Source organism: Melopsittacus undulatus, chromosome 16 (assembly GCF_012275295.1).
Source record: "Melopsittacus undulatus isolate bMelUnd1 chromosome 16, bMelUnd1.mat.Z, whole genome shotgun sequence".
NCBI lineage: Eukaryota > Metazoa > Chordata > Aves > Psittaciformes > Psittaculidae > Melopsittacus > Melopsittacus undulatus.
Genome location: NC_047542.1, coordinates 5,910,351 through 5,935,575, shown reverse-complemented (window position 1 = coordinate 5,935,575; position 25,225 = coordinate 5,910,351). Strand labels below are relative to the sequence as shown.

The 25,225-nt window shown below is 43.1% G+C and overlaps 1 protein-coding gene across 5 annotated transcripts in view; it reads right to left on the bottom strand.

Annotated features, from left to right (window-relative positions):
- The window catches only part of MAGI3 (membrane associated guanylate kinase, WW and PDZ domain containing 3), a 71,760-nt gene that overhangs the window by 15,692 nt on the left and 30,843 nt on the right, over positions 1–25,225 (bottom strand). For 4 of the 5 annotated variants that reach the window (XM_034069891.1, XM_034069888.1, XM_034069890.1 and 1 more), the window contains exons 2-13: positions 18,382–18,498; positions 16,442–16,561; positions 14,287–14,496; positions 12,757–12,931; positions 11,845–11,924; positions 9,672–9,729; positions 8,581–8,675; positions 7,801–7,989; positions 5,267–5,875; positions 4,396–4,427; positions 2,584–2,737; positions 1,907–1,998 (exon numbers count right to left, since the gene is read on the bottom strand). In XM_034069891.1, the coding sequence (XP_033925782.1) occupies positions 1,907–1,998; positions 2,584–2,737; positions 4,396–4,427; positions 5,267–5,875; positions 7,801–7,989; positions 8,581–8,675; positions 9,672–9,729; positions 11,845–11,924; positions 12,757–12,931; positions 14,287–14,496; positions 16,442–16,561; positions 18,382–18,498 (1,931 nt within the window). The remainder of the gene's footprint in view (positions 1–1,906; positions 1,999–2,583; positions 2,738–4,395; positions 4,428–5,266; positions 5,876–7,800; positions 7,990–8,580; positions 8,676–9,671; positions 9,730–11,844; positions 11,925–12,756; positions 12,932–14,286; positions 14,497–16,441; positions 16,562–18,381; positions 18,499–25,225) is intronic. The other variant, XM_034069889.1, reaches the window with a different exon arrangement.

Below are 25,225 nucleotides of genomic sequence, written 5' to 3'. Positions count from 1 at the left end.
TGAGTAAATACTTAGGTTTTGAGGGATTTTTAATCCTTATTTCCACGAATTCTGGAAATACCACTGTCTCTTGAGCATAATGGTCAGCTTTTGACTTAAGCATAGACTGTACTTTTTCCACATATATGATTTCCCAGACATTATTGAAACGAAAGCCTCTGTCATTCACTCTACTTATTCAAGTATCTTTTTAAGCAAGACTAGGTCAGAGTGATTGGGAAAGAAGTAAAAGCTTTTGAAAGAATTCAGATTTATTTCTGAAAAGCTGCTCAGACAGTTCCATGCTTGGAGCTTTTTCAGCACACAGCTTTTGGTGATTAGATAATGGGATTCAAACAGCTGCACTCCCCTTTATCAACTTTGTCTACTCCCACCTCATAAAGTGCTACTAAATATAACAGAGATAAACTGAGAACACACTATTCATATGCTGGAATTACATTCAGGTTAAATGAAAGATTAATTATGGCCAGGACTTGTTGGAGGTTAAACAACGGTGGGCAGGCCATCTGCACACAGCATTCATGACATTAGCTTTACACTTACCAACAGTTATGGCTGTCATGGAAACAAAACACCACAAATGCTATAAAGTGCAACTGAAGAAAAATTCTTTGGTTTTGCTCTTCCTTTTCTTTAAATGCATGTTAGGAAAAAATATAATAATAAAATAGGCCAGTACTGGATCAGAGTTGTAAATGGAAAAAACTATTCCTTAACTGTAATCACAAAACAATCTATGAGGGTCTGTTCCAAAAGCTTTTCCTCTTAACTCGACTGCCAAAGGAATAGCTCCTGACATACAGTACAAGTCTCAGCACCTCTTCCCAGAAAAAAATTGTTGCCTTTTGGGAATTAAAGGGAAGTCTCCTAAAGAAGAGACTACGCAGGGGTTTCTGCACTGGCATTTGCCCTCCAACTCCACTCTTCCCTGGCAATTACCTCTCAAGCAGAGAGTCATACAAGCCAAACTCTGCAGGCTGAGGCCTGGAAAAACAACTACACTGACAACTTAAAAACATACCTGAACTCTAGACACTGACCTGGTTACAGCAAACTAGGCTCTAGCTAGTGTTCTTCCTCCTGTGCAAACATCAGAGCTATGTTTTGATGCCAGTTACAATGCAAAACAATGCCCACATCCATTTGCAGGAGGAAGCCAGTCTTTATATGTTCTGCTTCAAGGCTTTCATGAAAACCCTAAGTACCACATTTTGTATTTTATGAGATGAGAGGGGAAAATACAAGGCAAATAAAAGCCTGGAAAGGCTGTGCTCATTTCCTTGAGCTGAATCCACCAGAAACCCAATGGCTGACAGAACAAAATGCATTCTTAAAAACCTGGCAGGAGACGTGGGGGAAAAGGGGTGCAACACAACCCCAATTCCTCACTTGTTTCACTGGGCTGCATTCAAAAGAATGGCCTGATGGAGTTTTGCAGGGCAAACTGCTGCTTCCTTCCACTCATGTGCTCCCTGAGATGTGCTGACGTGACCAGCACACTGAGCATTTCCAGGGCATTTTTTGTGCCAAGACCACCGCTGGGATCAGGTGGAAAGGGACAAAGGCTGGGTGTCAGCACTGACCTTTTCAGAGCTCCTGAGACAAAGCAACAGCTACAGAAACACCATCAGTATTATCAACCCGACAGAGACAACTGCTGCCAAAACCAGACTCAGATAGTGAAAGGGCATGGGAGCCTTGCAGATTAAAGTCAGCCATAAAGAGGGTGGGAGAAGAAAGGTAGTCTGAATCTATTCTTGCTCTTTAAAAGGCAGTCACTGAATTGATCAATTTTGCCGTCACTGAGCTGTTTAGAATAAAGGGGAAATGAGGATGACAGAGTAGGAGTCATTCTAACAGTAATATTGTAAGACAACAGGCAACTGTAAACAGTTTCACTCACAGGCTGATCTGGTCCATCCCCTCCAAGCACCCGGAAACCAAAGCCTGACTCTTGTTTTCGTAGGAAAACATCCAAATCTCTCGTGTTTGGAGCTAAGAAAAAGAATAATTTCAAAACATGTAAGCAGCTATCTTTGATTAGTGAAAGATAATGCTTTGGTGCTGCATTCTGACTCTCCTTATCAACAGAACACAGTAATCAAACACAATAAATAATCTGAAAAGCCAAATCTGATGTTCTCTTTCCAAAATGGAAACATTGACTTTTAAGAAAAGGCTGAAAAGGGAAAGGACAGATTCACAAAATGCCAAAGGAGAAATCATAGCTGCATTTGGACAGTGGGCCAGGAGAAAAGACAGTCTGTAGTACAACCTCGAGCTACCTTCTGTAAACTCTGAAATGGTCAGGTCTGCTTCAGTTTACTTCAGATCTAGGTCATCCTTGAGACCATTTCTATGATTAACTGTTTGATTGTAAATATGGTGGGAACACATTGTACCTTTTTCTTAAAACGTGCTCCAGGTTTTTCTGATTTCTGTATGAATTATGCACTTACTGAAATGTTTTATTTACAGGACATGATCAAAACTCAGGAAGTCACAACAGTTTTACCACAGATAACAATGAAAAAAATCCTTAAAAATTGAGCATTTCCAAGTTGAGGTTGATATACTCACGTTTGTCCTCATATATAGACTTAGACTTCAGGTAGACTTCTGAAGGGTCCAGTTTAGGAGAGCCTGGTCGTACAGCAGTGGGTGGAAATGGCATTGGCTGTGGGATGGGATCGCTGACGGCTTCCAAGCTTCCTGAACTGTCCTGCTTGTCCTTCTGAAACAAACCCCACCAAATCTGTATTACATCAAAAGCTAACAGTGTACTTCTGCACAAAGACAATAAATAGCACACGCAAGTAAAACACAGAGCAAACCAAGGGAATAATATTATAACTCCACATAGCGCTTCCAATGTCTGACCAGATCACTGAGGTCTTCCTCATCTGGCCACAGACTTCTACTGAGGACTGGGCTTACAAAGGGTGTAAGCACCAAGTGACTGCTGCTCAGAGATGGGTAAAGCTCCTAGGAGTTACTGATTGGCAGGGTGAAGCAGGCGTACAGGACCAGTCACATCTGGAGAAGAGATGATTCCTTGGCAGGTACCTGCTGGGCTCTGGAGCACAAACCACCACCATGGACACGAGCTGTTCCATGGGCACTGCCTCCTGCCAAACCACCACCAAACAAGAGCACCTGAGCTGTGCTCAATATCAGGTTGTTTGCTGCAGGTGTCCCCAGCAGCATTATAATACTGAACAGGAGGAACATACTTGGTTCATGCATACTTGGCATGAGGAATTAGTAACTCAGTAGTTCATAGATGCAACACACCTATTAGTATTTCACAAAGAAAGGATACCAAAGATCCTTGTAGTCTCTCACCTTCATTTCCAATCAATTATAGACTAAAGTAACTCTAAATACTTATCCTGAGCTGAAACCCAACCTGGAAAACTGGAACATGGCAGTCTGCATGTGTCTGTGCACATTAAGCAAAAGCACAAGCAGAACAGACTTAGATATGCCCTTTTACAAGGAGTAGAAGAAAACTCCCCCACAAGCCATTTAGCAGTTTGTCAGTTCTTGTACGTTTATAAGCACGAGAACTTGCCCTTTTTAACTGAATTATCTTGCCATGCTGCTTAATGCCACTGAACATTGAGTGCTCCATGGGAAGTTGCTACTGCACGTGTGCTAGAACACCAGTCCCCAAATCCAAGGTATTTTTAGCTTGCCTGCACAGAGTGCACTGACACAGGAGCCACACACTGACAGACCTGCATCCTCAAACTGCAGCGATTTATGCACTGATTTATTCAATGCAGGCAGATGTATGCTTGCAAGGAACAGAAACTGAAGCTATTATTGAGTGCAGTCTGTTTCAAGCACACTAAACTTGTGTGCTTACTTCACCCCACTGCTGGGATATGACTTCAATATTCAACCAGCACAATAAAGAAAAGGAAGCTCCATCTGCATCCTGGTAGTGGGGTTTTTGTAAAATGCAATACTTTGTTCTGTACAAGGAACACTTTTAAAGAAACATCTCTATTCGCCAACTAGCCCAACTTGTAAACGAAGCACTTGTGACAAAAACATCCATTACTATCAGCATTATCAAACCACAGGGAATTTTATGAAGCCCAAGGATACTTTACTGAGCTAATATATTATCATAGCTACCCCAACTAGATGATCTTAAGGTCCTTTCCAACACCAACTATTCTATGATTCTATCATAGAAGCTATTTGCTGCATTCTTCATTCTTCAGTAGCAAGAGACACATCCATCATTTCCATGAATGAACTCAAAAACCCTCAAAAGAATCTCTTGTGTTAAGTAGACCATATTTATGAGTCTGTTTTGCAACCAAAACCCCCCGAATATTCTCCACCAGCAACCAACTTAAATACATCACTAATACTCACCCCTTTGGCAGTTTTAGTAGGCGAGGGTGGACCTGAAGAAAACACAATGTAGAAAGCATTTTCTGTATTAGATCACCCAAAGTTTACACAGCAATACAGCAATATAATCAGCTCCTCCTGGGTTGAAAATAGTAACTAAGTCACTCTTCTTTGGGGGCTGGAAATAGAAGATCTTAAAGTCCTTTCCAATCTTAACCATTCTATGATGCTATGATTCTAAATAGCAAATTGAATGTTCAGTCAGCTGAAAACATCCCTTCACAGAAGTCTCAAATTAGAATTAGAATCTGCTGTACAGAAACTGCTGTTCAACAATGAAAAATATCTTTCCCTTTTTGCTACACACTGGTCAACCAAATCACACATCACTTCATTGGATATAGAGACTTTGTGAATTTGTCTGCAGAAATTTCACTTGCTACCAAAGAAATCTAATTATTTCCTTAGCAGATTCAGGAATAGCAGCATTCATACAGAAAAAAAGACCTGGAGATCCTAGTAAGGTCTATGACTGCAGTGATACTCTCAGGGCTACAATAAAAGCTTAAATGGACATTGAGCAGCCATAATTCACCCAGTTCCTCCTGCAAACAAACCCTACTAGTCAGCTTTTGTGGAGAAGACACATTCTGGTCTGTGACTGACTGAATGAAGAGGTATAAATATATGAAAGCACAAATAAGTATTTTTCTGGCATTTCCAGTGATCAGCCACACCACACTGCTGATGCTTCCTCCTGTCTCCTGTGATCACCTCTCTATTACAGCCACTGAATACACTTGGATAGCAGTCGATACTGGACATGACTGAGGTATTGCACTAAACAGGGACTTTAAAAAAGCATATGACAGCTGTAAAGACATGTATGTACCTCCTCTTAAGATAAGCAGTGGCACCTCTGCTCCTACTGGAAACTGCTTCAGTACCTCCACCACCTGCAGGTGCGTCAAGCTCTGTACATTCTGATGGCAAATCTCCTTGATTACATCCCCTTTCTGAAGGCCTTGGCACCACTGGCTGTCTAAAATCATCTTCACCTTCTGTCCTGCAGGACTGTCTGCAATGGCAAACCCAAACCCTTTAGGACCTTTGACTAGAGGAATGGTGACCAGCTCTGGCTGAGAGCTTCCTGAAGATGCAAGAGAGATCCTCTGTTCAGTTGTATCCATGGAAGGCCCATTCAGACGACCATTGACCAACATAGGGCCCAGTTTTCCATTCTGGTCCAACACAACTGTTCCTGCTATTAGATCTTGGCTGGTCAGAGAAACATCTCCTTTGGTCACAGGCGGTCCATTGATAATAGGTGTAGCTGTCACTATATCTACCACAGGGTCTTCATTGTCATCAGGAAGAGGATAACCACGACACAAAGTCATGTTCACATACTGATTGACAGGAACTAGCTGAAACATCTGGACAACATCTGCATGGGTATGGCCAAGGACACAACTTCCATTTATGTCTACAATGACATCACCTGTTACAAAAGAAAGTACAATGGTGTCAAAACCAGAGATGAAACCATCCACACCTGGGCTCAGAACCAACACCTCACTGGAGGAAATCAAAGCTAGCAATGAGCGGTGGCTGGGCTATTACCCCTTGGCTATCTGTTGTGAAAAAGCATAAAGGATTTCCTCTTTGCATTTATTCCATTTCATCTCAGAACACAGTGTGCTAAATATATAAAGTTTAATCTGCAGCAGATTTACAAAATGATACTGTCCAGCCACAGGAGATGAAGCAGTGCACGCACACTCCTGCAAGCAGATGTCTTCTACTTTAATTCGTATTGTACAGCATCCTAAACTCAACCCAGAATAAATCGGATTTTCTGGCGGAGGAGGGTCCTATGTTTATTTTAGGACTAGCTAAACTGAAGCTAGGATTGTGCCCACACACATTCTGTATTCTTACACTGCTGCCACACATGGCTAAGCATGTATTTTCAAAATGAAGTGGAAGTAGCCTTCAGATTCCAAAGCCTTGTTTCATCGTTTTGCATCATTCTGATCAAGAAACTCAGCATGTGCAATACAACATTCCCAGTAAACAAGCCATCTTATCACTTAAATGCCTGGGCATCAGTAAAACAGTAACTCTATTATCATGTGAACACAACAGGAATGGATACACATCTTTTCACTCAAACGTGTGTGTGTTCCACAACAAAGTGCCTTGGGATTGCCCTAGTTTTTAGAGAAGGAAATGAAGCACATACAAACAAGTTCAAACAACAGATCAGCAATGAAACAGAAATTGCTTCATTTCATAAATAAATGGTATTATATCATCAAAAGCATGAACTCTTCTTACTCGACATACCTGAATACTGAGAGAGTTTAAGTGACATGTAAAGAATCACATGGCTTTTTCCAATACACTGTATGTTCCAATAAGCTTATAGGTTAGTTTCAACATACAGTAACAATGAAAAAGTGTACAGTTCTTCATGGATTGCATGCCTCTCGTTTCCTCACTTGTCCAGTTCATACAGCATTTCTTGCCCATTCCTGCTGCAGGTTTCTTTGCAGACTGAATATTTGGTAGGATGGTTTTTAGCAACAAGGCAAAACACAGGCCAGCCTTCAAAAACGCTATTTTTACTTTACATATAAAGGGAATAAAAAACATTCTGTAAACAGCCATGAAACCAGAAGCCTTAGCTAAAACAGAACTACTGACATCTTCAGAAGTGCATGAAGCTCTGGGGCCCCAAATGTAAGAAGGACATGGGGCTGTTGGAGCAAGTCCAGAGGAGGCCATGGAACTGCTGCGAGGGCTGGAGCAGCTCTGCTCTGGAGCCAGGCTGAGAGAGCTGGGCTGGGGCAGCCTGGACAAGAGAAGGGGAGACCTGAGAGCAGCTCCAGTGCCTAAAGGGGCTGCAGGAAAGCTGGAGAGGGGCTTGGGACAAGGGCCTGGAGGGACAGGCCAAGGGGAATGGCTTGAACCTGCTCGAGGGGAGACTGAGCTGAGCTCTTAGGCAAAAGCTCTTCCCTGTGAGGGTGCTGAAGCGCTGGCACAGGGTGCCCAGAGAAGCTGTGGCTGCCCCATCCCTGGCAGTGTTCAAACCTCAGTTGGACAAGGCTTGGAGCAAGCTGCTCCAGTGGAGGGTGACCCTGTCCGTGGCAGGGGGCTGGAATTGAATGAGCCTTAAGATTCCTTCCAACTCAAACCAGTCTGTGGTTCTATAAATCTATGTCTTCAAAGGAGATTTATATCTATATTCCTTTCCTTTTCATACTCTGCTCTACATGGGTCTTTCACAAATCTGAAAACTGTTTCATTTACTGAGGTACTCCTATTCAGTCAGTGGATGGAGTCACCCAGCTCCTGTGCCTCAGCAGTTTCCTTCTCTAAAAGCACCGCAAGAAAAGGAAGTTTAGAGAAACAATACTTGACCTGGTGCAATTCTCCCATCCTGTGCAGCGGGTCCATCTTTTAACACATTCTTCACCTGAAGAAACTCATCAGGTCTGTCCCCTCCAATGATTGTGAAGCCAAAACCCATTGTACTTTTCTTCAGTGAGGTCCGTATCAGTGCTCCTGTAAGCTGGGATGGATCTCTAGTGAAAATGGACTTCTCTGCCCCTTTTGAATTAGGGAATAAAGAGACATGAAGGTTAGAATCCAAGGTTAGTTTTGGGAAATTGGTTGGTTGGTTGGTAGGTTTTTCAGGGGTCATAAATGTTAATAAGTTTTGGTCAACACTGGTTAACCTATGCAGCATTGCTCTGGAGTTAAAACAATCAAGATAACCATTATACCCATGTCACAGCTGACTTGGTGAATGAAGAAGGCTTTTCAAGACCACAGTACAGATTACAACAGAGCTGGAACTAAAGTTCCCACCTCTAATTCCCAGTCTTACACTCTAACCACACTAATCCTTGAATATCAAGATTGAAGTATAATAAAAGCATAAATATTCAAGGTGTGGTTTTACCTGTATCTTCCAGCTGACTCTTCTCACCCTCCATTTCAGAGCAATCAGAATTATACTAAAGCAGTCCTAGGGTCTCAGTTCCATTTTAACATTGAAAAAACCCCTAGAGATGTGGGAAGGCGACACCACAGTGGACACCAAAAAGACAAGACTAATGCCTGCATGAATTCTAGAACTGACTACTTATATTTGCAGATAAAGATGTTGGTAACAAAGAACACAATATTCACCGATACCTGATTTTGAAGGGCCAACATCAGTCTGTCCTAGCTGCTTTTTTCTTTTGGCTTCCACTACTGGGTTTTCAAACTGAGTTTTCTGGTTAATATGACTGTAAACACACCAAAAGCAGATCAGGATTTCGGCAGAAAGCATCCTGCCTATTTCACAGAAAAGGCAACCACAAAAGATACATCTACAGGTACCATTTGTTATTATCTCAGCTTAATGCTCTGAAAGAATGAACAATAAATCGTATCATAATCAACACTGAAATCATTACTGTTCTTTCAACAACCTGATTTAAGAGCCATACAATTTTACTCCCTGTAAACACAAGGTAGAGCATAGCTTCATTCCACTCTGCAAATATTCAGAAGGTTGTAATAGCTTAGAACTGAGAAAACCTGCTTTTTCTCTTGACCCTACGTGTTGCTTCCATCCACCTATAGCATTTATAAACTCAGACATCACCTTTTTACTACTAGACGCTTGAGTAGTAGAGCAGAGTGAGGAAAAACCACCCCAACCACCAAACAGTTGGGTTTGAGCAGAATTTAAATGCCTGTGTCGACTTTGCAAAGTCAAAACCTGTTAGCTTGTTTTTTCTCTGAAGCTAACATTTTCAACTCCACTTATTCTTTCTCCATGCTTGAAGAGAGATTTCATTTACTCTGACCTGAAGGAGACTCCAAAGAGCTCTTGCAGCAGTTTAGTAGTAATTTATTTGGCTCTTTGGAAACAGCAATGACAGAGAAGTTATTTTTCCTCTCTTACAGTTACCAGGTGTCATTCTTGAATCAAGTGCCCTGTGTTTAGTAAAAGCTCAGAGAAATTACATCAGCTCATACCCACTAATTAATTTCTTTGGCTGCTACTTGGTTTCCCTCCCCAAATGAAATACACTCTAGTAAGTCAATAAGGTCATACCATGGATATTCCCACAGCCCAGTGCTTTGGATGTGTGCACTGTGTTTTCAGTGCCCCTAGGACTGTGTCCACTGGGTAAGTTTAATATTTCTATTGCGTTACCACCTATATATATTGCATATCAAGTGCTTCATTATTTTGAATTTCTAACTATGCTAAATTAATAATTAGCACTTACTCAACATAATATGTTCCGTATTGAGGGTCTTCTATTTTTTCCCATCCATAAGGAAGCTCTGTAATCAGAAAGACCAAATTCTCCATTACAATGGAAAACTATCTGCAAATATCAGAGTTCTTATGGAGGAATAAGAGGACAGATTACAGACTCATGAAAAACACAAGGAAAATACAGGTCCTTTTTTTCTTCCCTTTATTTGTGTAAGGCTGATCCTTCTGATGAAAGGATTATCAGCCTGTTCCAGGGAATCTGAAACCCTATAACTCTCACTTTGTCCCACTAGATGAGGAGACTTGTATTCAATAAAATCACACCACTTTAAACATATAATAAACTTAAAGACAAGATACAAACTAACCTATTTAGAGAGGAAGAACCTATAAAGGGGAAGAAAAACACATTATTTGAAATTAATCTAATTATAAATTATGAATGTGACTTGATAGTTGTTGACTTTCTAAGCTATACAATATGAATATGGTTGCATTGCTTCTGCCCCCAAATACACCACAGAAGAGAATTATAAATGCCTTGCTGTATCACATCCCAAGCTTGTAAAACCATGTACCTCCATCCTCTTGTACTTTCAGTTTAAAACCACCTGCAGAAGCAATGCCATGTTTATTGTTTCTCTCGATAACGTCAGGATATTTCACTGTATCCTGACACTGTTTCAGTCAACTCAAGAAGCTGTCAGTCAGAACTGTAAGAGCCATAGGTTCAGAAGAAAGCCCCCACCACTATAGGCTATTTCATCCTGATGCTTACAGTTTAGTAAGAAACCCCAAAAGCAGCTACCACGTGTTAAGGTCTGGCTGCATTAAATTCAGCACAGACTGCCCAGCTTGCCACAATGACAAAATGCAGTTCAGTGTTGCTGCAGCCTGGCTGCTCCTGCAGCCACAGCAAGCTCCCTGACAGTGACCTGGGCTTGCACTGCCTTGGGCATCCCTAAAATAGGTGTCTAAAACAAGAAATTACCTGTTTGATACAGGCACTGCAAGTTACATGTGAAGAGCTCCTTTTATGGCAAATTCAGAGCCTGCTAAGATGGTGCCCAGCAGCAGATCATTACTGACTGAAGGTGGTAAGCAGTTAAAACAGACGTCCAATTATTTTACCTTTACTTTACTAGTTATCTTGACCATGGAAATTTAGATGTTAGAAGAATGGGTACAGTCAGGTAGCTAGACACTTTATGGATAAAACCGCTATGTAATCTTGTTTGAGGCTGCCCGAAGTTTGATAGTAACAGGAATTTTCCTAGCATATGACAGTGTGTTACCAATTATTAATACCAGCATCACTCCACAGGGTTTGACAAAAGACACAGTGGGCCTATTCATTTAGATGTTGTTCATTTGGATATCCTGCATGTCTCTGTTTAAAGTGCTCTTTTTATCCTGTGGTGAGCTGCACATATGTTTAATAAGCAGCAGTATGTGTCCATTGCTCCAGCTGGCTTCATTATGAATATGTGGTTGTTACACTGTGCAATTTAGGAAGACAACAGGCTATTCTGAGTCTGCCTCAGCTTTTGTAACATGTCAGGCATTTACCAGAGACAGAACTATTTAATGCTCTTTTCTGGCTGACTAAATTGCATTACTATGTAGGACATGGTTGCAGGAATTGTCTGTAGGCCAGTCATGAACCTGACCTCTAAGTCTTGAAGCAACAGTGCAAAGAGGCGGAGTCAGACTGCTCCCTCTGCTTAAGCATTCAAATACAGTATCATGTCACATGCAATAAGTATCATTAGCAATAGATACTACGCTGTATCTTCTTTATTATTCCTATATTCTAATACTTATGGACCTTTTGCTCCATCTGCACAACATTTTCCACTGAGATGTCACTATTCTCTGCAGCTTTCTCCTCAGTAACGACAGTTGCTGGAATAAAACATCTCATTATCTTCTCAGGAATGCAGATAAGCTCAAGATGCAGTCTGATTCTATTATTCCAGGGAAAATACACTATGGACTTCCCCAGTCTTATATAAACTTCTACTGCCACCAAACTAGACACACTCAGCAACACACTGCCTACTCCAGAGCCACTTGTAGCAGGAAGAAGCTTCTACCACAGCAGTAATGGACTGTATCCACCTGTGATAAACTCAGGCCTTTATCAATCACAGGGGACAAATAAGTTCTGAACATCTCACCTCCATCTTCACAGTCTTCAGGAGCTTTGGCCTTCTTACAGAGCCGTGGATCAAGCCAAGTGGTCGTCTTGGTGTTATGACTGTGGAGCAGAACGTGGGCCATTAAAGGAAGAGAACTCCCTCAGACTGAAGAAACTTTACTTTAGCTTTTAAATATTTACTACCATTGGTGAACTGCAGAGTTTAATATGACCCTTACTTATGCCTCAGGCGCATCATAAATTGCTAAAAAGAAAAGGCAACAATGATGCTTGGAGGTACCAGCACACTAGAAACTCTTCATGTGTGTTTCAGATGTGAAATGTTAGAGGTACAAACACTCTCCCCTGTCCCCAAGAGCTCATGTGGGAATGGCAGCTGTTTCTACCTGAAAGGGAAAAACAGTTTTAGCCTCCTCTTATGCTTAACTCTCAGCAAGGTTACTGCTTCATTTTTGCCTTAGAATTCATAAATGAAGCTCTTTCACACGTGCATATATGAGCTCCTTTTCTATCCTGGGCTTTAATCTGTGCTATTTGTAATTTTCAGCATGTATGCCCAGCCAATGAACACAAGCAGCAAAGATAGAATAAACAAGCTCTCAGATTGCAGAGCAATTCGACATGGCAAAGGTTTATATGATGTTCTACACCTCACTTAGAAATACTGACCCAGCTTTGTATTTTGTGAAATAGAAAATTCGTGACAAACTGACTTTGCACGTGCAACCATAAAGGTTTCCTGCAGGACAGCAATCGTACCAAGTATGCAACAGAGATGACTACCAGTAAGGAACCTAAGAGTAGGGATATAGTAAGTTTCATAGAGAAAAAGAAGCAGTAAGAGCGGAAACAGAGTAGAAGGCAGCTTCCTAGACTTCAGCCCTGTCCTCCAAAGGGCACAACAACCTCTCCGTGGTGCTGGTCTACTCACTCAATGAAGTAGATCATGCCAGTGTCAGTGTAGGCCATCTCCCAGTTCTTGGGCAGGGGTTCCAGGGTTTCATCCCTCGACAAGTAATTTCTGAAGTCCATGGAGCTGCTTGTCTGGTTGTAGCTGGGAACAGGTTTCATCCAGTCAGGAGAATCTGAATGTTTTTCTTTGTTTTCTGCAGTTGTTCAGGGAAAGTGTTACTATTTGTCACATGCTTATGTTGTTTCTCACAAAGAACCACCCTCTTAATCTGGCTACGAGTGGATGTCAAACACGTCCCTCTATGTGATGTGCATTCTTCCACTCTTTTTTGTTTTTCAGCTGTGAACTTTGAAATGCTGACACAAGAACGCTGAACTCTGCTCTTCCCCTGCCAAACAGAATTAACCTTGTATTATGTGGCTGAGCCTACCCTGAAAAAATCAACACTGCCAGAAATCCAGGCTGGCTACACTCTGCTGCTCTTCCTGCATAGAAAACAGGGTTTGTAACACCAGCAAAGAACCCCCTCCCCAAATCCTACTAGTATTCCTCCAAGCACCACAATGAAACATAGAGAAGACCCAAACTGCCAATAAAACAAACACCACCCTCCTACAAGCCACAGCAAGAAAAAGCTCCCCAAAACCCCTGTAGAAAGCTTTAAACGCAATCCTTCACCCTTCAGTCCTAAGTTTCTGCTCAGTCTTCTCCATCACACAATGATGTATATGACCTTCACCTAACCACCAGCCCTGGCCACTGGGCCACTCTGTGCTGTGGTGTTGCCAGCCCTGAAGCTAGCAAGATTAGATCAGGTCAGGTCAATGTAAGTCTGTCTTAAGGACTTACACACAAGATCATCTACAAATGCAATGTGACGGTTTCTCTCCACCATCAGCTCTTCCCCCTTAAGGTGAGTAACCATGACAGCAAAAGGAAACAGGAACCATGACCATCTTTGAAAGGTCCGACTGGATGCTGGTCTAGTCTCAACACACTCTCCTTTATTCCTCCCCACAAACTCTCCTTTGGACAGTTTCAGACTGTATGATGGTTCCCTTAATCAAAATAATCTGACAACCCTAACCCCTATCCTAACACTAACCCTAACCCAATTTTACAATACGAGCTGGTATTGCTCCTTAAACCAACTGCTTCACTGAAATCTCCTGCAAACAAAGTCAGTAATCTCCTCAAAATTAAACAGTAACATTTACAGGGTATGAATTATGCTCTGCAAAGGATTCCGTTATTTGAAGAGTGGATAAATTTTTCCTTCCTCCTCATGTAACTGGCTGATATCCAGCACTACATGTTCTCTACTGAGCAGTGCATTTTATGATGCAATTGCACATCTGGCTGGGAAAACAGCTGTTTCTTTTTAAAAGATAATTCCAAAAATCGAGTAAAACCAGCAGTTTGAGTAGAAAAGCACCTTCAAACTTCATGACAACTAAAGAAGGGGTTCAAGCAAACATGAATGTTATTTGTATACTTCTCATCCAGTCATACAAATACTTCAGGGAATTTCTCCCCTTTTCAACCAACCTATCCCTCCGCTGCCATTAACTGCTTCCTTTTCCTCTTCTTCCTCCTCTTCCGGAAGAGAACTGTCCATCCTCTGCATTTTGCTGACAGACGTGGTTCTTCTCCTCTGTGATTCGGTATCAAAATCATTGTCAAAAAGAACTTGATCCACTGGATCAGGCTGAAAGGGGCTGGGCTCTGCTGGAGGCTTTGGAGTACCATAAAAATTACCTGACAATGAGACAGAAATCAAGGTCACTAAAGCGCCGATACTTGCTGAAAGTCCTGGCAGTGGCAGTGAAGGTTTTATTGCCCATGTAATCTGGTTTTGGTGAAAGACCTGAACAATAACTTCTTAAAGAAGATATTAGCACTATCAAAAACCAGTGTACCATCAAAACCTATTTAGTCTTACATTGTCTTTGTGCCAGTCATGCTACTGGACACTAGAAAACAACAGATGTAATTTAGAACTTCTATTCTGCCACATGTTGTCAAAGAAAAAGATGGATGTGTGACTGTGCCTGGAATCCACTCATGCACCCTAAGGAGACTTGGGGAGCAGTGTGAGAGAAGCAAAACAGTGCAAATCAATAGTTCTTACTCTGCATAGTGATTAACTGATTAACAGAGTAACATGCAGAAACACAGTAAAGCCAAAAAGAAAATCGATTTTGTGCAGAAACATAAAGTATCTACTTACGTAAAACTAGTTATGAATAATTGATTTTGCAACTACAGCCCTGCAATTTTCTACTGACAATACACTTCCTAAACAAAGCTGGGGATGCATCTTCATCTAAAAGTGATTTGTGCTTCAGAAAGATGAATTTTTACTTCAGTATTTTAATCTAAACCACAAAGTCCAGAAATCATCGGCTGTTATTTGGAAAAGAGTTTCAGCAACTGACCTCTTTCCTGACTGCTCATATGATTTTTATTAGGGAATTGAGCACACAGCAAGAGAGCTGCCCAGAATTCCTGCTGGGGTAACTTTTGGTGGCTGGATATGGGTTTGACCATGTAAGTAAAATAAATAAGAAGCTCTTTGAAAATATCAGGGAAGGTGAGGCTCAAAGTGGTGTCAGCCAGCTTATAGGGGAGCTAAGGGAAAAATCCAAAGAGAAGACTCTGAGGAGACCTGAGAGCAGCTCCAGTGCCTAAAGGGGCTGCAGGAAAGCTGGAGAGGCGCTTGGGACTAGGGCCTGCAGGGACAGGCCAAGGGGAATGGCTTGAACCTGCCCAAGAGAGGGGAGACTGAGCTGAGCTCTTAGGCAGAAGCTGTTCCCTGGGAGGGTGCTGAGGCGCTGGCACAGGGTGCCCAGAGAAGCTGTGGCTGCCCCATCCCTGGCAGTGCTCAAGGCCAGGTTGGACACAGGGGCTTGGAGCAGCTGCTCCAGTGGAAGGGGTCCCTGCCCGGGGCAGGGGTTGGAGCTGGAGGAGCTTTAAGGTCCCTTCCAACCCAAACCTCTCTGTGACTCTATGACATCAATGAAAGCTGCACGTACTCCGCATTTCTGAAAATCTGACTGTTATTTAGCTGAATTCAAGTACAACTCTGCATATGAAAAAGAAAAAATAGGCAGATTACATTTCAGGTTTTATAAACTTAGAAACAAAAAGCAATGTGAGATGTTTGCAATCTGTTCTGCTACCTTCATGACAATGTTTTTCCCCATCACATTTAACAAAACCAACTTTGCTACGGATTTGGACAATGTGATCTAGTGCTGTTTAATTCTTCATTGCAGAATACTTTTCCCTTTCCCACTGGAGCAGAATTTCCCTTGCCTTCTGTCCTTCTGACTTGTGCCTCTGAGAACATGCATCTGTTCTCAAAGATTTAAACACAATCGACTCAACTGTTAAATCAAAACTGTACCAAGCACAGACAAACATTTTTTGAGTCTTTCCTCAAAAACACAATAGGGAAAATATTCCCATGGCATTAAGTCTGGTTGAAAGGACAACCTGTGATCTAGAGAGACTTAATACAAGCCTGCTACTCCTTTTCACAGGTAGTCCAAAAAGAGATGTAATATATTGCTGCTCTTCTAGTGTAATGACTGTCAATGGACAGGAAAAGTGCACCTCGTGTGTACAAGGAGCTACACTTAGACCAAGACACTGGACACGAGTACTTCTACTCCCATTCCACTAAATGTCATCAACATACCATCATAGGTTCCACTTTCTAGCAAGGCTCCACTTTCTTCCAGTGCTTTAAACTGCTCAACAGGAATGAAATTATAGTCTACCCCAGGGACCTCCCCATCTCTGGGAGCCCTTGTAGTGCCTGAAAAGACAGAGAAAACACTCTTGTAAGATACTTACATGGTGCCTGTTTATCAAATACTGTCTGCTGTACAATTCAGTAAAACCAAAATCTGTTTGAATCTTTACACAATGATGATGCAATTCCAGTAAAGAGTTAGAACACTAGTGAACAATAATGTATAAAACTAGGCCAATAAATTAGGCAGGAATGACAGTTCCTCTTCATTGAGGAAGAAGGAGGAAAAAAAGCTGGGTGATGTGGTAATTAGGGAGAATTATTTCTTATGCTCAGTGAAGCAAAACCAGCTTCTGTGGCAGCTGACAATGACTGGGCCAGGCAGTTGGGAGCCTGGGATTCTGGAGAACAGTTTAACAGCTGTGGTATTTTAACACAGCTGTTAGGGTGCTTTGTCTCCTGCTGTTTCCACTGGTACCAACTCACTAACTAGATTTCTGGGCCACCAAACCCATATCTGAGCACAGAAACTGATTTTTAACCTTACACTTCAGAGTGTAATTCAGCCACAGTCCAAACCCTGGCTGTAGGTAAGCTTTTTCAATGTAATCAGTAAATTGCTGTGTTAATGCAGAAGTTCTCGAAGTGTTATGTCTATAAATATATGCCTCCCATAGTTATAACAGCTTAATTAAAGCTCTCCTGGGAAAGACTCCACTGATTCATTACTGCCTATATCCTAACAGTATTTTAAAGACATTTATAATGTCTTAAAGGCATTTATAATGTCATTTTGTCAGGCAGCAGCATGAACAAGAGCTGCTACTAAATAAACTGCTTTTCACTATCATCTTTTCAGGAAGTCACAAGGTCTTGGGTGCACTCAGTATGGTAACAGTGTTAAAAGAAGAACGGAATTCGTATAGTTACAAAAATGTTAGCTGACAAACTTCAGTTTTTAGTGCAGTGGATACTTAAAGGCAGGTGGCAATGAGCTTTTTTAATCAGTGAACCTTTGAGACAAGGTAAAGGATGATCTGCAGATAATTAAGGACTGAAATGACACAGAAGGGTGAGAGACAGGATAGCTGGCAGAGCATCCTATACCTTGCACTGTGCTTTCTATAAATGTCTACTCATGGGAGCAGTAACCTTTAGGCACCTCGCTAAAGGCAAGTTAACACCTGTGTTGGTTGGATAGGGAGATGCTAACAGATGCTCAGAGCAGAAGGGCTAGCATAACTGATGAGACAGGACCATCCAGATTCTCTCACTAATTAATTCTTGCTGTGACACTAAAGTTTGTCCATGTGCTTTTCCTTCTTCCTCTTTTTGGGCCACCTTCCCTCTTGCTACCACTTCCTTGTACTGTCTTCTCAGGATGACTGAACAACAGTTCCCATGTACCTTCTGTCATGGCAACCCTTTCTGCATATAATCCCTCCCGCAACTCTCCCTCCAGCTGCACTACTTTGCCTACTGCACATGACCTTCTCAAGGTCTTCATTTCTTCTTTGTGCAAAAAAGAATACACTGACAAAAATCAGGATGTGTTTGCCCTGCTTGATCATGCTAAGGAAGATTTCTTTCCCATGGTAGCTGTGGTTATTCTAACAACAACTGACAAACTTCCAATGAGTAAAACACAGATGGAACCAAAATATTCTGAGCTTGAATCCTAAGGTTTTGCTGTTTTGTCAGTCCATACTGGCTGTAAATTTTCACTGCAACTAAAGATACAGAAGTATTCTAGCAAACCCATCGACAGAAGTTCCTGCTGCAAGGTAAAACTAAACCAGATTAAGAGAGAAGGATTTAAAGCTCTCAAATGATGTAGCAGTTAGCAGGAACGGAGCGAATGAGGCTGATCTTTACATACTTACAAGGGATGGTTCTCAAGTAGAGATTGTCTCTGATCACTTGCTGGAGTTTATGGTCTATTGAGCCCTTCTGGAACTGAAGGCTCAAGTAGTGGCGCAAGTCCTTGTTGATGACTTTTCCTTAAGAAACAACAAACAAGAAAACTCATAAAAATTAAGCAGGATCTCACAAGAACAGCATTTCACTGCTATAAATGCTTCAAAATAGAGAAATCAGTGGAAAGACCTGGGTTGTTTTAAATGCAAAGACCTGAACAGAAAAGCCATTCTATGCCACCGAAGCCTGACTCTGCTGCTATAAACTGGCACAAGGACTGTAAGCACAGCTGAGCAACAGCCAACCACCATCAGTATCTCCCAAGCGAGACAATGACAATATTCTGGAATTGTTTGGAAATCACTAAGAAATATTAACCCGCAAAATCTATTACCAGAATTCAAAGTCTCTACAGGCAGGAAACAGCTTCAAAATATAGTGATAATACTTCCTATCCAATTTACAGCTACTGGTTGGGCACTTGAACTCATTTTATCCCATGGGAATCTGCATTGTTGATATTCTAAAAAGAAAAGACTTTCTTTTTAACCCCCCTGCATGACAGAAGAGAGCTTTTTTACAATTATTCCCTTGCAATACTTCTGTCAGGTATCATTAGTGAATCTGTCATATCACTAGATAACCGCGGCCCCTTCAGCACACAAATAACTGAGCTCTTGTGTTACTGCTTCATCCTTCTGATAGAAGGGTACAAACCAATCTTTTGTACCCTGTCATCTTCCCAGAAAGCACATTAAACAGGGCTCAGTGACCTTGATAAATTTAAGTTATGTACTACAGCAGAACACTCAGGGCTTCAGGGGAAAAGACTCGGTCTTTGTCTTCCAAACCCAATGTAGGAGATGCCCAGTAGCAGCCATATGCTGGTGTAGCACAAGAGCAAACAAAAGCTGGAGCAGATGCTGTTCCTTTTAAATTACATCAGCAACAGGTTAGGAAATGTATCACAGTGCCACAGGAGTGATTCAGACAGGAACCTCTGAAGCTCGCCGAGACCAACTGCTGAAGAGACCACCTCTCAAAAGGTCCAAGAATGAAATGGGGCACAGGCCACATCAGTGTTAATAACAAGCTCAGCTACACCTTGAGATTTCTGTACTTCCATGGAATGTCAAATCTGGAAAAAACCCAACAAACCAAAAGCACCAAACCCCAAAACCCCTTCCACCATCAACCAGTTTTTCCCACCCACATGTCACTGCTGGAAACTTCACTGCACGTTTTCATTTGGCAAGTTTATACTTTCCCTTCTTGCCAATGTCGAGGGCAGACCACACCTTATACCCATCTCTAACTTTACTTCTGCTATCATCATTCACTAACAGCAAACTGTATTTTAATTTGCACCCTCTCAATGGCATGCTGGAAAGTATCTGTGTGTGAAACCAAGGTTACCTATTAGCCCTCTCTTCACTGAGGTTTGCATAGTCCATAAACAAACCAAACAGCAGCCTTCCAGTATCTGAAGGGGGGCTATAGGGATGCTGGGGAAGGACTCTTCATTAGGGACTGTAGTGACAGGACAAGGGGTGATGGGTTAAAACTTAAACAGGGGAAGTTTAGATTGGATCTAAGGAAGAAGTTCTTTACTGAGGGTGGTGAGGCACTGGAATGGGTTGCCTAGGAAGGTTGTGAATCCCTGGCAGTGTTGAAGGCCAGGTTGGACAGAGCCTTGGGTGCCATGGTTTAGTGTGAGGTGTCCCTGCCCATGGCAGGGGGGGTGGAACTGGATGATCTTAAGATCCTTTCCAACCCAAACTATTCTGTGATTCTATGAAATCCCAAACCAAGCCACCCTAAGCCCCAAGCAAAGAAGTAAGCCCACCACACACACACAGAGGCAGCACACCCAGTGTCTAATGTGAGCCCTGAGCTCCAAAAGTGTATTTCTCACCCCTCTTGAACACTGCCATGTAAGAATCATATCCAGGAACACAAAGAGCAATCTACAGCACTCAGACACCACCACAGTACAATCCTCACGGCTTTCCAGGAGTTTTCCAAGCAATACAGCAATTCTCACTAGTGTGGGTGGGGTGAACAGCTCCCCTATCCCCCAACTCCTTCCCAAACAGGAATCTGGCAGCACCTCCACAGCTCCCTTGGGCCTGATGCTCTGGGCTGTTATGACAGTGAGCCCCCCAGCTCAATTCCCTATTTTGCCATCACGAGCTGTGTTCTATAAAACTTTGGATTTGCTTCCTGCAGTGTAATGAGCAAAACATGTCATGGAAAATGAAAACAAATGGTGTCATCCCCAGCAAGAAAAATATTTTCCATTTGTTGCTACAAATCACTTTATTGTTTGTAGACAAGATGGTTTCTCAGCATTAAAAAATGTTTTACCCCTAAAACGGTCCATCCATCTCCCTGTCAAAGCCAGATCTAGAGCACTGTGCTTCAACAATACACGCATATTTCACTTAGGCAGATCAATACACATATTTCACTCAGGCAGATGAAGCTCTGCTCAGAGTGCTGCAAGTGGGACAAGCTTGGCAAGAGGTGAAAACCTGCGCTGGATGTAAAATTCTAGAGGTTTTATTTATTCCCTGATCTTATTCTCTTCATGTTTTGAAATTTAAAAGCTCATAAACCCGTTTCAATAAATATCAACTCAGTCTAAATAAAAGAAGTCAAAGCAAAGGCGGCACACGAAGGATGTGCTGACATTGAGGGGTTGATCTTAACATAAAAACCTTCAAGATCAGACTATAGCCCGAGACTACATTGAAGATTGCAAAGATTGCCTGAGGGAAACAGGAGAAACATAGCAACCAAAATGACAAAGTCACAAAGAGAATGGTGTGCATTAGAAAACAAAAAATAATGAATGCTTTAGGCAACCTCCATAGCTTGTTTTTTACTCAAAACCCAGATATTTCCCCGCTTCAGGCACTGAACGTGCTCCTTACATTGTTTCGCGCAGGCTTTTAGGAGCCCCTCATGTATCAGACTCTCCACAATGATCTAATAAGTGTCGGGCTGGTGTTTGTTGCGCTGCTGAGCTGCCTCTGAAGGATGCCAAACGCAACACAGGGACCAGTCAAGAGGAATAATGTACTTTATACCATTCGGGTTCTGCAAGATGAACAGGCACAAGCCTTTTGCTTTCAGTTTAACTTAAATTAAGCACAAAGGAACTGGTTCAACGAGGATATGCAGACCGCAGTCTGGTGAAGAAAACTAAGTCACTGCAGAAGAAAAAAAGGCTTAAGGAGCACTGCAGCAAAACAGAGCATGCTGTGAAGGACAGAGGCAAGCATGAGGAACAGAAACAATGCAAAAACCAGAGGCCATGGCTTTTATCTCTCATTACACCACAAACTCCAATGGTCAAGCTGCCCTGGCTGCTGCACCTAAGCAGGACAAAGATACTATTTATATGTGCAGCCTGTCACGGAAACACTGAGGTATACACATTGCAATCACAAATAAATGGGTATGGCCACAGTGCTACTGGAAATCAACACAAAAAGGTCCATTTCTACATTTGTAATGGTGGTAAAACAACAAAGCTCAGAATTGAAATATGCAAATAGATTCTAAGAACTCAATCTGTGAATGTTTTATGTCACTGTCCAGTCGTAAATCACAGCAAAATAATCCCAGCTTGGTTTGTGTTGGAAGGGACCTCAAAGCTCCTCCAGCTCCAACCCCTGCCACAGGCAGGGACCCCTTCCACTGGAGCAGCTGCTCCAAGCCCCTGTGTCCAACCTGGCCTTGAGCACTGCCAGGGATGGGGCAGCCACAGCTTCTCTGGGCACCCTGTGCCAGCGCCTCAGCACCCTCCCAGGGAACAGCTTCTGCCTAAGAGCTCAGCTCAGTCTCCCCTCTCTTGGGCAGGTTCAAGCCATTCCCCTTGGCCTGTCCCTGCATCCCTTGTCCCAAGCCCCTCTCCAGCTTTCCTGCAGCCCCTTTAGGTACCATAAAGCACCTTTATGACCATCTAGCCTGGCTAACGCTGCTAATACACGGTGTATATGCAACATTCCCACAAATCACTCTTAAGACCACATGGAAATCCTCCATTTCATTCCAATGTGCATTCCATGCAGGCAGGCACAGGTGACTGCTGTCAGAAGGCATCACCTGCCCTGAGAGGCTGAGGGCCAGGCTGAAGTTTCCATGCCAGCTCCTCCTGGGAACAGCTGCAATGCTGAGGGCCGAACGATGGCATTTTTCCCCTCAAACGTCTCAAAAACTACTTTCTGTTCGTTATAAAAGCAATCTTTCCACGTAGCAGTTTATTAAAAGCAATCTACTTTCCCATTAGGCTACATCATTAATTACTCCGGTTGTGCTTTCACCGTAGCCTTCAGCACCAAAACGCGTTTTAAGGGAGCCGATGTGAAACCGGAATCGCACTGTGGCTCTCGCAGTAAATCCCAAACCCTCGCCTGCAGCCCGATGAGCTTGAAGGCTAAAGCCCCTCAGACACTCCCGGTAGCCGCGCAGGCCTCGGCCCGGGCCCCACAGGCCCCGCGGCGGCGGTAGGCCCCGGTCCCATGGCTGTCTGCCGCCACCTCCCGGCGCCGCGGGGCTGCGGGCCCGGCCTCCGGAGCTCCACAGGAGCATGGAGGGGGCCTGAGGCAGAGCTGAACGGCCCCTTCCTATCACCCACGGCCCCCTCAGCCCTCCCTGCCCCCGGCTCCCCGTCCACAAGGGGTTTGAAGCAGGAATAGAATGAACATGATGCAGATTAGATCCTGCCTCAGTTACCTTCTGGAGGAGGCTCAGTGGGACCTTATTGCTCCCTACCCCTACCTGGCAGGAGGTTGTGGTGAGCTGGGGTCGGGCTCTGCTCCCAAGGAACAAGGGATGGGACAAGAGGAAACGGCCTCAAGCTGCCCCAGGGCAGGTTTAGATGGAGCTGAGGAACAATTCCTGCCTCACAGGGTGCTCAGGCATTGGAACAGGAGTCACCATCCCTGCAAGTGTTCCCACATCCTCAGTGCCATGGGTTAGGGGTGGCCTTGGCAGGGCTGGGGAGCTGTTGGAATTGATTACCTTAAAGGACTTTTCCAAGCTGGTTGATCCCATGCCATAGGGTTTTGTTTTCTCAACAGGAGCAATGCAGGGAGAAACATAACCAGAATTCCACACTGGAATTTCAGACCATCATACACACAAACAGAATTCCTCACTGCCCAAGGTTACGCTCAGCTGCCTGATGTGTTAATGCAAGAAGCAGCTGCAACAGGCAACCTGGAATATGAGAGCTCCAGATGAAACACACACTGAAGGCTAATAAACCAGCTAAATGGCCTTGCTTAGAAATGGCTCACTAAAATAGGAATTACAGAGTCGATCAAGTGGAAAACAGTTACAGTTTTAATCAAAACTAGCCTGTCAATACACACAGTAAGATGAAGTGATTGTTGATGGGATGAAGCAAAAGCCATTTCAAGAGATGCTCTGCTGACAGTTTTTCTGTACCAGGAAACCAAAGTTATAATTAGTCTGAACCACATTAACTCTGTGATATTCCTCATCCACTACTTGCATATAATAATTTAATCCAAGTTACAGATCCTAACGCATGCATCCACTGAACACAGACCATCTCTTAAAAGCATGCAACAGCATCACCGCATTCACAGGAGGTGGAAAAGATGGGAAGGCCCAGCAGTGCCATAGCCCTCACTGATGCTGCTCACCCAGGCAACACACACCTGCATTCCCTGTACAGCAAACAGATGGAAGGTCCAAATTGCTTGAATTCAAACACAGCACCACTTTGAGAACGTCCACCCCATTCAGCAAGCACAGGTTTCTTCAGCTCATGGGGCAGAAAGACTGATGGGGCAGAAGACCTACTTTGCAGGAGTCTTGATTTTCCTCCTCTGGAACCACCAAGGAGAACAGCCAAGGCAGAGAGTGTGCTCAGCAGCTCACACCTCAGTGCTACAGCCCACCAAGGGCTTCATGGACATGGTCCTGCTCAAAACCTCCCTGTCTTCCACATAATGGATGCAAGAACCTAGGTTTGGCCTCTGCCTGTTACAGAGGGAAGCTCCATGGGAATATTCGTGCCAGTAAGGAAGCTGAGATGACAACCAAATCTGTACCAGCAGCCTGCCTGGGAACTGAGATCCTGGTCCTATTATGGGCTGATCTCAGCTCAAGATAACTTCTGCTCATTCCCTAGGAGCAATCAAGCTCACTGTCAGGGGAAGGATTGATTACTAAGAGACAAAGAGCTAGAAAGAGCAAGAAAATCATGTTCAATGCACAGGGCTCAATCAGCACCTATCTGCCACCCAGTGCTGACCCACTGCTTCAGAGGTAAGTAGCTGCACGAATGTTCAAATGTGCAAAAGCAGATAATCATCACAGGAATGTGACATGTACAGCTTCGTTTGCCTTTTAATGAGCCTCAAGCAGCAGTAGGTCCACACTGCTCAGCTCCCAAAGTCTAAATGAATCACCACTTGTGATTGCCAGACCTGACACCAGAAAAGGCCAACCATTGACTCATTTGGCAGAGTCTCTCTGAAGGGCCACAGCAGGCTGGTCTCTGGCTCGGACACTCTATGGGTATCACTGGTAGGTAGTGACATCTGTCTGAAAACAGAGATCTGTCACAAGACACAGATTTTTCCCTGACAATGAAGCGAACAGACAAGGTGAAGAAGGAAACTGGATTTCCTAGGACAAACGTAGGAGACGAGCCAGATACAGTGGAAGCTTGTTTTCAGATGTGAAACACAAATCATGCATTTTACATAGATAAGATTAAAAAACCCCCTCAGGTTATTCAAGGGCATGAAAAAGGAGCAAAAATAT